This window comes from Mus caroli, chromosome X (assembly GCF_900094665.2).
Source record: "Mus caroli chromosome X, CAROLI_EIJ_v1.1, whole genome shotgun sequence".
NCBI lineage: Eukaryota > Metazoa > Chordata > Mammalia > Rodentia > Muridae > Mus > Mus caroli.
In genome coordinates, this window is record NC_034589.1 from 65,036,348 (window position 1) to 65,048,017 (window position 11,670).

Here is an 11,670-nt window from a genome sequence, read left to right on the forward strand (position 1 = left end):
AAGGTTTTTTTTTCCTTCCCGACTCACTGATCAAGACTGTCAGGTTGTATCCCACCCTTCCAACCCTGCTTCTCTCCTCCTATATTCAGGTGAAGTGGATCAAATAAAATACTTTGCTCTACTAACTTCTGTGTCTTCCTCGATGACCCAAGATGATACAGTTGCTTCTGTATGCTCTAGGAAAGGTCGGGGTCAATTAAGGCCTGGTACAGTATTACATTGATGCTATAGAGAAAGCATGCATGATAAAGTCACATACAGCCAGCAACAGGCACAACTGGCTGCCTGGTTGGTACACCTCCCACCTTAGATATTTGCTGATATGGCTGTCCTGGATAGGTGGGCCATTTGTTGTTGAGAATATGCAAACACCTTGGGCAGTTGGGAATGCTTCCTGTACAGAGTCAATTTAACACTGTATGATCCTGGGTATAGTCCCCTCCTCCTCCCACTCTGATTCTTCTCAACAGCAGCAGCAGCAACAGCAGCAAAGGAATGGTCAGAGGCAACAATGAACAACACTGAACAACCAGATCCACATGTTCAGACTAGACATATCTGACAGAAGAGACAGCATCATGGCCTCATTATGGGTACACAGAATACAAGGACAACACTCATCTGCAGAATGGAAATGGGGTGGCATGAAAAGAATAAGGGATGCTACCCTAACAAACCAGCCTATATTCTGCTTTGTTTCAGCCCCTACCTTAGTTTTTGACCTGTATCTATGACTAAAGTGGTATCCAGGTCCCCAGGAGAGAGAATGCTGCAGCATCACAACATGGAGATGCTTGAATTGACACAAACCTCATTCCAAAATGACCTATAGCTGTGTTCTGGGTCATGAAACACCAGGAAAATGGTAATAACTCAAAAGAGGTATTGCATACACTGTCCTATGTAAGGTTTATACCTGGCATCTCAATGAAGTCCGTCTGAAAGGTGACTTCAGTAGGACCTCATGTACATATATTCTGAACAAATGATATCATTAGATTCAAAATGGGAAAATCTATTTCCTGTGGATTTGCTTGTTGGCTTTTAGTGAGTAAAAACTTCTAATCAACATATTTCATATTAGACTGCTGTCTTAGTTAGGGTTTTACTGCTGTGAACAGACACCATGACCAAGGCAAGTGTTATAAAAACAACATTTAATTGGAGCTGGCTTACAGGTTCAGAGGTTCAGTCCATTATCATAAAGGTGGGAGCATGGCAGTATCCAGGCAGGCATAGCACAGGCAGAGCTGAGAGTTCTAGATCTTCATCCAAAGACTGCTAGTGGAAGACTGACTTCCAGGCAACTAGGGTGAGGATCTTATACCCACACCCACAGTGACACACCTACTTCAACAAGGCCACACCTCTAAATGATGTCACTCCCTGGTCCAAGAATATACAAACCATCACAACTGCAGACTTAGTGTGAATGTTGGGTTATTTTTTAAAGATCCTTTTAAACTGTAGGCTAATAGCACAACAGAAAATGCTAAACAAAATAATCAGACAGCACCAATGAAGAAAATATGTAGAAAAAGGAACAGGAGGATTATGACTAAACCCAAAACATTCTGGCTTCTTTGAAATGGTCACATTCAAGTCCCTTGTCTGTCTTCTACCTTTTCATGCTTTGAGTTTCCAGAACAAGCTTGCAAGTGTCTTCTAGAGGGAGCACACTAGTACAATTTTTGTCTACAATCGTTTTCTCCAGAGCCCGTTCACCAACCTGAGTCATATAACCAAAGATCATGACCACTGGTCATATGCCACCTGACCAGGGTTATGCCACATGGGTAAGAGTCTCATGAACTGAATATTAGAAGAGGAGGATGGAGCCTTGAGGGAAAGGCAATGAATTCATCCACCTTAAAGCTGACATAACAGCTTGGGGACATGTGTTAATTACTTTCATATTGTTGCAATAAAATGCCAAGTCCAAAAGTAACTAAATGCAGGAAGACTTTATTTTAGCATATGGTTCCAGAGGAATGGAATTCTCATAGTGGGGAAGGCACAGTATAGTAGCAGGAGCAAGAAGCTGGATGATATACACATAGGAAGCAGAGAAAATGAACCAGAAGTGTAATGAAGCTCTAAGCCATCAAAGCTCACTCCGAGTGATTTGCTTTCTTCAGCAAGACTTGATTTCCATAACCTCTCTAGCCTGTACCACCCACTGACAGCCAACTGCTCAAATAGATGAGCATATGTAGAACATCTCTCCTTCCAATTACTACAAGCCAGGTCAAAGAAACTCAGAAAGTCCAAATTCTGCTTCTCCAGCATGTCCCCTGCACGATACCTCTCCAATGAAGTGAAATTGCCTGCCAGGCCTGCAAGCTCACTGGGGTGCCAGTTCTTCTCATCCACATAGAACACGTGATGAAAAGAAAACCTACCCCAGTAGACTAAATAGTCATCCATGTCTAGGGTTCCTGAGGCACAGCTTCTTGTCCATATGAAATGTCAAAACCAGCAATAAACAGACACTTATGCCAGGAGTGTCTTGTGCATACAGACTTCAAACGTGGCCCTTGTCATTCCAATCACACAAGACACAGAAGGGAAAATGTGCCAAAGGTGTTCCCCACAGGAGGAAGCTGGACTGGAGTAAGAGATGTTTGAAGGGCTGACACAAATTTGGATCAAGGGAACTTCTGAAACCTAGGACTCATGATAAAACTGAACCCTTGCCAGTGGAGGGCATCTTTATCCTGTATTTCTGAGTCAAAGAAGCAAGGGAGAGGTGACAGCAGCATTTTTTGAGGTGCACAAGGAGTTGAGACAAAGGAGTTATGGGCTACAACAGCAGTTCTCAACCTATACGTTGAAAGCCCTTTGAGAGTCACATATCATGTATCAAATATTTACATTTTGATTCATAATAGTAGTAAAATTAGAAGTAGCAATGAAAACATTATGAGTGGGGATCCCCACATGTAGTAAAGGGTCCCAGCATTAGGAAGGTTGAGAAGCCCTGGGCTAGGAGCGTAGAAGCTGTGATGGAAAACATAGTGCTTACTGAGCAGCATCCCTAAAACAACCATGCAAGAGCTATATGGCATTAGGTGGGGAAAGGAATGAAGAGATGATCCAAGAGATCCATGTTCTGAGAGTACTGGAGAGTGTCCACGAGGCACTATGAGAGCAGTAGTCAGGAACTCGGTCTATAAAGAAAATGTGGTCTGAGGGGAGGTGTCAGAAAGCAGATCATTCCAGGATTTGCGGCAGTGAATTGTCATTTCAAATGAAAATCAAGATACAGACTTTTTTTTTTTCTGGTGTCCAGGGAAAATACCATTAGACCGACTGGAACCCAGTGAGGTCATTCTTCCAAGACCTATCTGATACTGCAGCAGAAGACTAACATTGTACTTTCATGCCAGGGAATAGGCCAGGCTTCTACAGTTCAATCTGGTCCCCCCAGGAAGTGTGTTACAGTGTGTACCCCATTCACCATACTCACTAAAACATATTCTCAGGGCAGCGGAGAGTTAGGATAAGAAAGCCCTTCTATAGCTCCCCACTAGAAGATACCTATTTCAAGGACTTGCTTCCTTGGTCAAGTTCCAGCTGTTTGGCATAGCAGAGTACAGGGGAAGGAGCAGTCTATATTCAGGCTGTCCTTGTTCATGATACGGAATTGTTCTTAGCATGTGCTCAGGGATCAGGAGGTAGTCAATAACCACCCAAAAAGAGGCCAGCACAGAAGGGAATCTGGGCCACCAGTGGACTTTAAGGACCCAAAACACTGTATTAGATTTTTCTCTCCCTTGCCTTAGAGAACAGAGAACTCAGAACCCCTTCCCCAACTCCCAAGAGTTTACTTAGGCAGAGTCTTGAAGGATAAGGCTCAATTGCTAAGGTCAGCCTCCTTTTCTCCAGGCACTACTGTCCAAAAGTACCAATGGCCCCAATCTTACTAAGGCTTATTTCAAGTGTGGATTTGGCAGCCAACTCTGCATTTGATTTTTAGTTGGGTTCCATGATCCTAATGGAGGAAGCAAGGAGATCACTGCAAAATGCTACCAAAGCTTTTGTTTGAGACAAAAGTGCCTAAATCCTAGGTACTACATAGTAATGTTATGTATGAAAGGAATGGTTCAATTAGCACCGAAGTGGGACAGGTATTGTAAAGCATGAACCCTGAGAAGTTAAAAGAAACTGGGACAATGAAGTGCATCACCTATAGGGCCCTGATACACACTGGACAATAAGAATGAAGAGAGAGAAGATTGACATCCGGTGTTGAGATACCCAAACAAGACAATCCAAAAGACTAATGGGGTAGGGGTAGAGCGTAGCTTAGAAACCTGTGTGTGAAGAATAGCTGGAGTGGAGATATGCAGGACAAGCTAATCCAGAGGCTCAGGAAATCCCTCAGGCATCAGATGAAGACTGCCCTCAGGCAGTAACCCTGGCAAATGAGAAGAGGACCTTATTTTCTTCTAGGTATTGCAGAAGTAGGGACCCAGAGTTGGCTGCCAAATCCACACTTGAAATAAGCCTTAGTAAGATTGGGGCCATTGGTACTTTTGGACAGTAGTGCCTGGAGAAAAGGAGGCTGATCTTAGCAATTGAGCCTTACCCTTCAAGACTCTGCCTAAGTACACCTGGGTCCCAGACAAAAGTTTTTGGTATTTTTGTAGCATTTATGTCCTCTATGGTGTCCCCTGGAGATTACTCTCAGGATAGGATTGGGTCCCTAAGGCCCACTTTCCTTCTCATTTTGCCTCTCTAACTTAAGGATGTGCCTCACAATCTGAGTGCCTTCTTCCAAGTCCACCTAGTGTCTCTACAAGCCTCTTTGATTATACCTAAAAGGTCCCTGCCCTGCCCTGCCCTGCCCTGCCCTGCCCTGCCCTGCCCTGCCCTGCTCCTCCCAAGCCCCACCATATCAATCCAGCAACACATAGGACACTGCCCACATTCCTGCCTCAGCTCTTAGTCCTGCTCCAAATGCCTTACCTTATAACCCATGGGTCCCATCTACTCTGCCACTAGAAGCCTTACCTTGCTCTTCCAGGAGCCCACTCTCTGCCCCAGCTAGACCACAGCACTCACAGGCTCACCCTGCTTCTCCTTTATCTTTGCTTCTAGTTTTAACCTCAATATCCTCAGCCCTACTTCTTCATTAGCATCACCCCACATTAGGTTAGAATTTGCTGCTCTCTTCCTACTCCCGACATCATTGCTCCCACTGAATCATCCATGGAGGTGAGCACTCAACACCCAGCCCTACGTCAGCAGTCTGAACTTTATTATGACAGTATTCAAAGCTCTACTTCATACTTCAATCACCCCCACTTCAGCATGCATTTCTCTGCCCTCCAGTGGTCCTGCACCATGTTGTATTAATATCCAAAGTTTCACCCCCACTTCATATCTTACCATTGACAACCATCCCCATTACTCCTGAGACACAGCTCACCTCGGTCAGCACTCACAGCTAAGCCCACCACTCCTACTTTAGCATACAGTCTTGCTCTTCTCTCTCCAGTGATCCTCTGTCATAGTATGTCAATATTTGAAGTTATCCCTCCCCTTCCATAAATTAATACCTATGGCCCTTTCCCAGTACTCTGTAAACCCTAAGTGCCCAGGGCAACACTCGAAACACCACCTACATCTCCTACCTCCACACACACAGCACTGCCCACCACTTCAACCATAGTGTGCACAGTCCCGCCCACCATCGGACATCAACATACACAGTACTACTACTACGTATCACTACTAACCCAGAAAGCAGTGCCCTTCCTGTGTGCCGCTCCTACATCATCACATGGCCAGACTCCTCCTCCTTCACTTCCTACATCACTATTCACAGCAGTGCCCTCAACCTGTACAGCATACACAATCCACACTTTTGTCAGCATACACAGCCGTGCCCTATTCCTTCAGTAGCCTTCTATCACATTATATCAGGATTTAAAGCTCAGTCCTGCTGTCACATTCACAATTCACAGTCCTGGCCAGCACTTTAGAGACCCAAGTCAGTACTAACAGTCTCATCCACAATCTCGCCCTCATATCTCAAATGGCACTGTCCTCTTTCAGCGTTTCTGGGCCTTTATTATAATACTATCCAAAGCTCTGTTCCTACTTCATATGTCACCAGTCACTGAACCACGTTCAACCTCTACTTCAGCATGCATAGCACTGTCCATCACGTCTAATTCGGCTCCCACTCACAGACACTCCCTCCTTCCCCTGTATCCCTCCAGCAAGTAAAGCCAGCATCCAAAGCTCAGCTCTGTCAACAAAATCTCACCACACACTGCCCTGGCTGGTACTCTTGAGGCCCTGACCACTTTGCTGAGTACTGACAGTCTGGTCCACCACTTCAGCTTGCACAGCCCTTCCTTCTCCTTAAGCAGATCTGGACCGAGTTAAGTGGGGATCCAAAGCTCCGCCCTAGTATCCCAATAGCTCCACCCACGCAGGTCTGCACTCACGCTAGGCCCAGATTCCAAGCACCCGTAGTTCCTAATTGTTCCCAAGGATTCTTCAAAGCACAAACTCCCATTCCCAACCTCTATCAAGTGCTCACAGCCCCACCCCACCCCACCCCAATGCCTAACCTCGGGATTCAAACAGCTTGGCCCTGGACCAATTTTAGGCCCCTCCTCAACAAGCCTCTTCCCTCACATCCCCAACCCCGCCCCTCCTGCTGCAGTGCAACCTACTCCTACTTTCATGGGTTTTTACAGACTCCTCCGATTAAATCCCTCACTCCTTTTCTCACTTCTTTCCCTTCCCAACCGCCTATTACAGACCCTGACCCACTTTATTTGCAAGACTGCTTTAAGAAAACGGTGTCTTCTAGCATTCGGTAGCTTACTGCTTAATTACGCAAGTCCATACCTTCCTATCCGGGTTGCATAGTGCCTGTAGTTCTAATTGGCTGCGAATGTTTACACGTGTAAATGGGCGTGGTGTGCGTGCTTACGTAAATTGTGTAGGTTCGGGCGCGGAAGTGTTTCTGGGTCTCATCTTAAAGCAGTCAGAATTAAAGTCCCAGAACGCCAGTTAGAGTTAAGGCTGTAGCCAAATGCTTTCCTTTCTTTAGAGCGGACGTTATCCACCCACTCTTAGGAGCCTTTGGTACTGGCGGCCTTCCAGGAACGCTGGAAGACAGAGGACTGGGTGTAAACAAGGGTCTGCCGCGTGATCAGTGACAAAGCTTAGAGGCCCACAGCACCCAAAGGACACAGGTAACCTGTTGCCCCCATCCCCCACCCCATTGAGGACACCCCAGCCTCCAGCTTCCCCGACTGCTGGGCCAGACCAAGACCGGTCTTTGCATGCCCCATCTTGCCAGCATTTCACTGTTTCTCCTAAGTGATGCAGTGTGGATGCAGGCGGATGGAAACCAAATGTGCTGCTCCAGGGCACTGTTTCTTCCTTACTTTTAGGCTACGAATTCACTGACACTCTAGACTATGAGGCCTTTGGTATTATGCCCAGTCTAATATACCAGTTGACACTGAAGGCACTGGGACTTGGTAGACCTGAGCATTTCCATGCAATCACATTCTATGTGGCATCATTTTTCTCCTGTTAAATTGCATGTTTGACTTAATAACGGGAACCAGTTGCAGAATTAACTTTCTACATCAGGCGATTCTTGTACCAGACAGAAAAGGATCTTCCCACTGACATGATAGCAGAACCAAGCTGTGAGTGAGATTCACAGCCCTAACTCTTGTTCATCTCTAACGCTTGGTGAGTCTTTCCTGTTGCCAGTAGCCAACAAAACTAAGTCTTACTTGGTGTTTTTTTTTTTTTCCTTTATCTACCTTCTGCTTATGCAAGTGGAGAAGCAGAAACAAACTAAAAAGGGCAGCTTCTTCATCCACAGAGCAGGTTTATCTGCAGAAAGATGAGGACGAGTATTCAGTAGTTCTAGCTACAGAGCAGTGAATGAAATGGGAAGAGGGCAAATATTTAGCGTGGGCAGCCAGATTACAAGGAATCCTGAGGATTCTTGTGAGATGGGTGGATTCTGGGCTGGTTGGAACATGAGCCCTTGGCAGGAATCAATAATCTAGATAGTCTTCCAGACATGCGCACAGAACAATCAGATCTGGAAAGAAAGGTTTATGTTAATTTAAAGGTTACAGTCTGTCATTGGGGTAAGTCAGGGCAAGAATTCTATCTCTGAGAACCCCAAAGGTCCAGGATAGTTGACTCGATTGATCTTCCTGTGGAGTTTTTATCTCCTTTAGGGTCCACAATCCTTCCCCCAACTCTTCCATAAGAGTCCCCAAGTTCCATCCACTGTTTGACTGTGGGTCTCTGTATCTCTCTGAGTCAACTGCTGGGTGGAGCCTCTCAGAGGACAACATGCTCCTGTCTGCAAGCATAACAGAATATCATTAATAGTGTCACAGAGTAGTGCTTTCCCATGGGATGGGTCTCAAGTTGGGCTGGCTATTGGTTGCCCATTCCCTCAATCTCTGTTCCATCCCCATCCCTGCATTTTTTGTAGACAGGATAAATTTAGGGTCGGAAGTTTTGTGGGTAGGTTTGTGTCTCTATTGCTCCACTGGGGCTCCTGCCTGGCTACAGGAAGTGGCCTTTTGAGGTTCCATATCCCCAATGCGGTGAGTCACTGCTAAGGTCGCCCCCTTTGATTCTTGGGAGTCTCCCTTATCCCAGGTCTATCTCATCCTGGAGATTCCCACACACACACACCTCCATGCCCCTGTCAGTTGGAGGTTTTCATTCATTCTCATGGACATCTGATCATCTTTCCTGTCCCTCCCCACACCTGATCCTGAACACTCCCACTCTTAGGCTCAGAGGTTAAGAGCAGGACATTATTAATCTGTGACAGGAAACACATTGAGTTCAGTGGAGTTTCAGGGCACATGGGAATCATCTGGGGAAGGCAAGACCCAATGAATGTGAGCCTGAAGAGCTGAGCTGTGGTGTGTTTCTATTTTTAGGCCCAGAGACTCTGAGGAAAATGAAGTTTCCCTGCTTATCCTTCCGGCAGCCCTACGCTGGTTTAATCTTAAATGGAGTGAAGACTCTGGAGACACGTTGGCGTCCCCTGTTGAGCAGCCTTCAGAAATATACCATTGCCATCCACATTGCTCACAAGGACTGGGAGGATGATGCATGGCAGGAAGTTCTGATGGAGAGGTTGGGGATGACCTGGACACAGATTCAGACCTTACTACAGGCAGGAGAAAAATACGGCAGAGGGGTGATAGCTGGTAAGTGAGGCTGTACCAAATACGATGTAGACAACTCCAACAGGCTCCTGCTTGATAGATTGGTAGCACTGTTTTGCTGTTAGCTAGAGGGCGTGTTCTAAAGATTCCAAGAAGACTCTCTAAGGACTGCCAAAGTCACTTGAATGAGGTGAATAGGTCTGGGTTCCACAGACTCAGTTACCTCTTAACTCTAGGCCTCATGTAGCATTAGACTGTGTGTGCATGAATATGTGCAAAAGGCATGGTCTATGACAGCATAGGCACTGAAAAAGTGGAGCATTAATAGAGTAAGGCTGCTTGCCTGGCTTGTAATGCCTCTCACAAGAACCTTAAGTAAGACACCAATCACCATCTAATACGACTAGTCACCTACTGACCTAATTGGGAATCTTATTGACTGTAGGCTTCCTGGATAAGGCTGGTTCTCTTTCAATAAGTAAATACCAGCCTTAGTAGTATGCTAGAACCTGACTGTTCTTTAATGCAGGACTCAGGGAGCATAAGCCACCCTCTTCTTTTTCCCAAAGCCTGTGGCTGTCTCACCCAGGATTTCCTAGTTCAGATGGTTCTGTTTCCAATGTTCAGTGAGAAAAATCCCAATTTCCTATCAATCATTTTGATTATACACTATCAGTTGACCCTGCAGTTACAAAGATAACCTTGTTGTGTAGAAGAGACTACATCTGTAAATTTCTGTCTTTGTGCCCAGGACTTATTGACATTGGAGAGACTTTTCAGTGTCCAGAAACCTTAGCTGCTGAGGAGGCTATGGAACTGGAAACTCAAGCTGTGCTAACCAACCTGCAGCTGAAGTACCTGACGCAAGTTTCAAACCCCAGGTGGCTACTGGAGCCCATACCTAGGAAAGGGGGAAAGGGTATATTCCAGGTAGACATCCCAGAGCACTTGATCCCACTGGAGAAAGAATGAATGCTCTAGAAAACAACTGAAGAATGGCTCTGCCAGTAGATCATCAGAGTGTGCACCTCCAAATCTCAATCTGGATGACTCGAATCCACTCCTACAGAGCACAGCTCATGAGGTGGGTGCTGTTTCCAGACTGCTCTGCCCTCATGAAAGGGATGGCAGTAAACACATCCCTCATGCTGTGGCTCTGCCAACAAAACTACAGAGCCTTGAGAATTTTGGCCTTTAGGGAAAAGGAAACGTCCCAGGAAATGATATTTTGCTGAGGTTCACTTTAGTCCTGCTGTTTTCTGGATTGAACAAATAAATCTGTTAATAGTTACGTATTTATAAAGTGTCTCAGCTCCCTGTCTCTTTTCCCATGTCTTTATTGCAGTCAAATCTCATGCAGTACATGAATAGCATCCAAGGGCCCATGGGACAAGTCTGGGAGCAGTCACTGAGTTAACCCCAATGCACTAAGTCTGTGATGAAGAGGGAATCAAATGGAGAAAGCAAGCATTGGCCCATCCTTGCTCCTATTCTGTGGAGACAGTCCCTCAAGCAACCAAAATTGCGTGTCAGCCAAATACTTATTACCTAGAGAATCCTAAATATTACTCAGGTACCATGACATTTAAGTATTAGATGTTAGTGTTTATCTTGTAGCAAGTTTTAAAACTTTTTTTTTTAATTTCTTCTTCTCACAAACAATATATCTTGATCTCAGCTTTACCTCCCTGCACGCCCGCCAGTCCCTGGCAACATTCATAGATTCTTTCCAAATATTCCAAATCTGTTCCTCTGTCTGCAGCCGCACTTCAAACGCCTTATCTCAGGATCCACAGCTCTGCCCTGCACTTGTGCCTAATCTACCACTATCGACTTTGCCCTTGTTCATCTGGAAGCCCTGAAAACTCCTTCCAACTCCTTCCTCAGAACTCCCAGGCCTGCCCAGCTCCTCCAGTAGACACTTCAACTCTCCCTCAGAGATCTCATTGTATCGGGATTCAAAGCAAAACTCCCTCAAACTTCCTAGGTCCCTTCCTGCCAATACATGGATCTTGTGTACTGGTCAGTATTCATGGACTNCCATTTGCCTAGGAATTTCATAAATTCATTCTTTTTAATAGCTGAGTAGTTCTCCATTGTGGAAATGTACCACAGTTTTTGTATCCATTCCTCTGTTGAGGGGCATCTGGGTTCTTTCCAGCTTCTGGCTATTATAAATAAGGCTGCTATGAACATAGTGGAGCATGAACCTCTATATTCTTGATTAAGGAAGAGAGTGCATTTGTTTATGGGTACAATCATAAATATTTAGACTGAACTTTGGTACAGTCCTTATGTTTTTAAAGCATGAGAATTTTAGAGAGATTGTGGGACTCCAGCTCACTGTGTCTCCTTTCCTTCATGCTTTGAATCACGCATGGTTAGTTCTGTCAGGACATGTAAGCCTCACCAAAGACCCCAATCATACAAAAAACATGGCACTGAGACTCTGTCTCAGGCTTTTCCTTAAAGGAACACAAAG

At 45.4% G+C, this 11,670-nt stretch overlaps 1 protein-coding gene across 1 annotated transcript; it reads left to right on the plus strand.

Moving 5' to 3' along the window:
• The first annotated feature begins 6,973 nt into the window (after window positions 1-6,973).
• LOC110287130 (uncharacterized protein CXorf40 homolog) lies at window positions 6,974-10,485 on the plus strand. The gene is made up of 3 exons (XM_021153794.1): window positions 6,974-7,220; window positions 8,958-9,230; window positions 9,940-10,485. Exons 2-3 carry the CDS (start codon window positions 8,978-8,980, stop codon window positions 10,158-10,160), a joined length of 474 nt encoding a protein of 157 aa, XP_021009453.1. The 5' UTR covers window positions 6,974-7,220; window positions 8,958-8,977; the 3' UTR covers window positions 10,161-10,485.
• The last annotated feature ends 1,185 nt before the right edge of the window (window positions 10,486-11,670 follow it).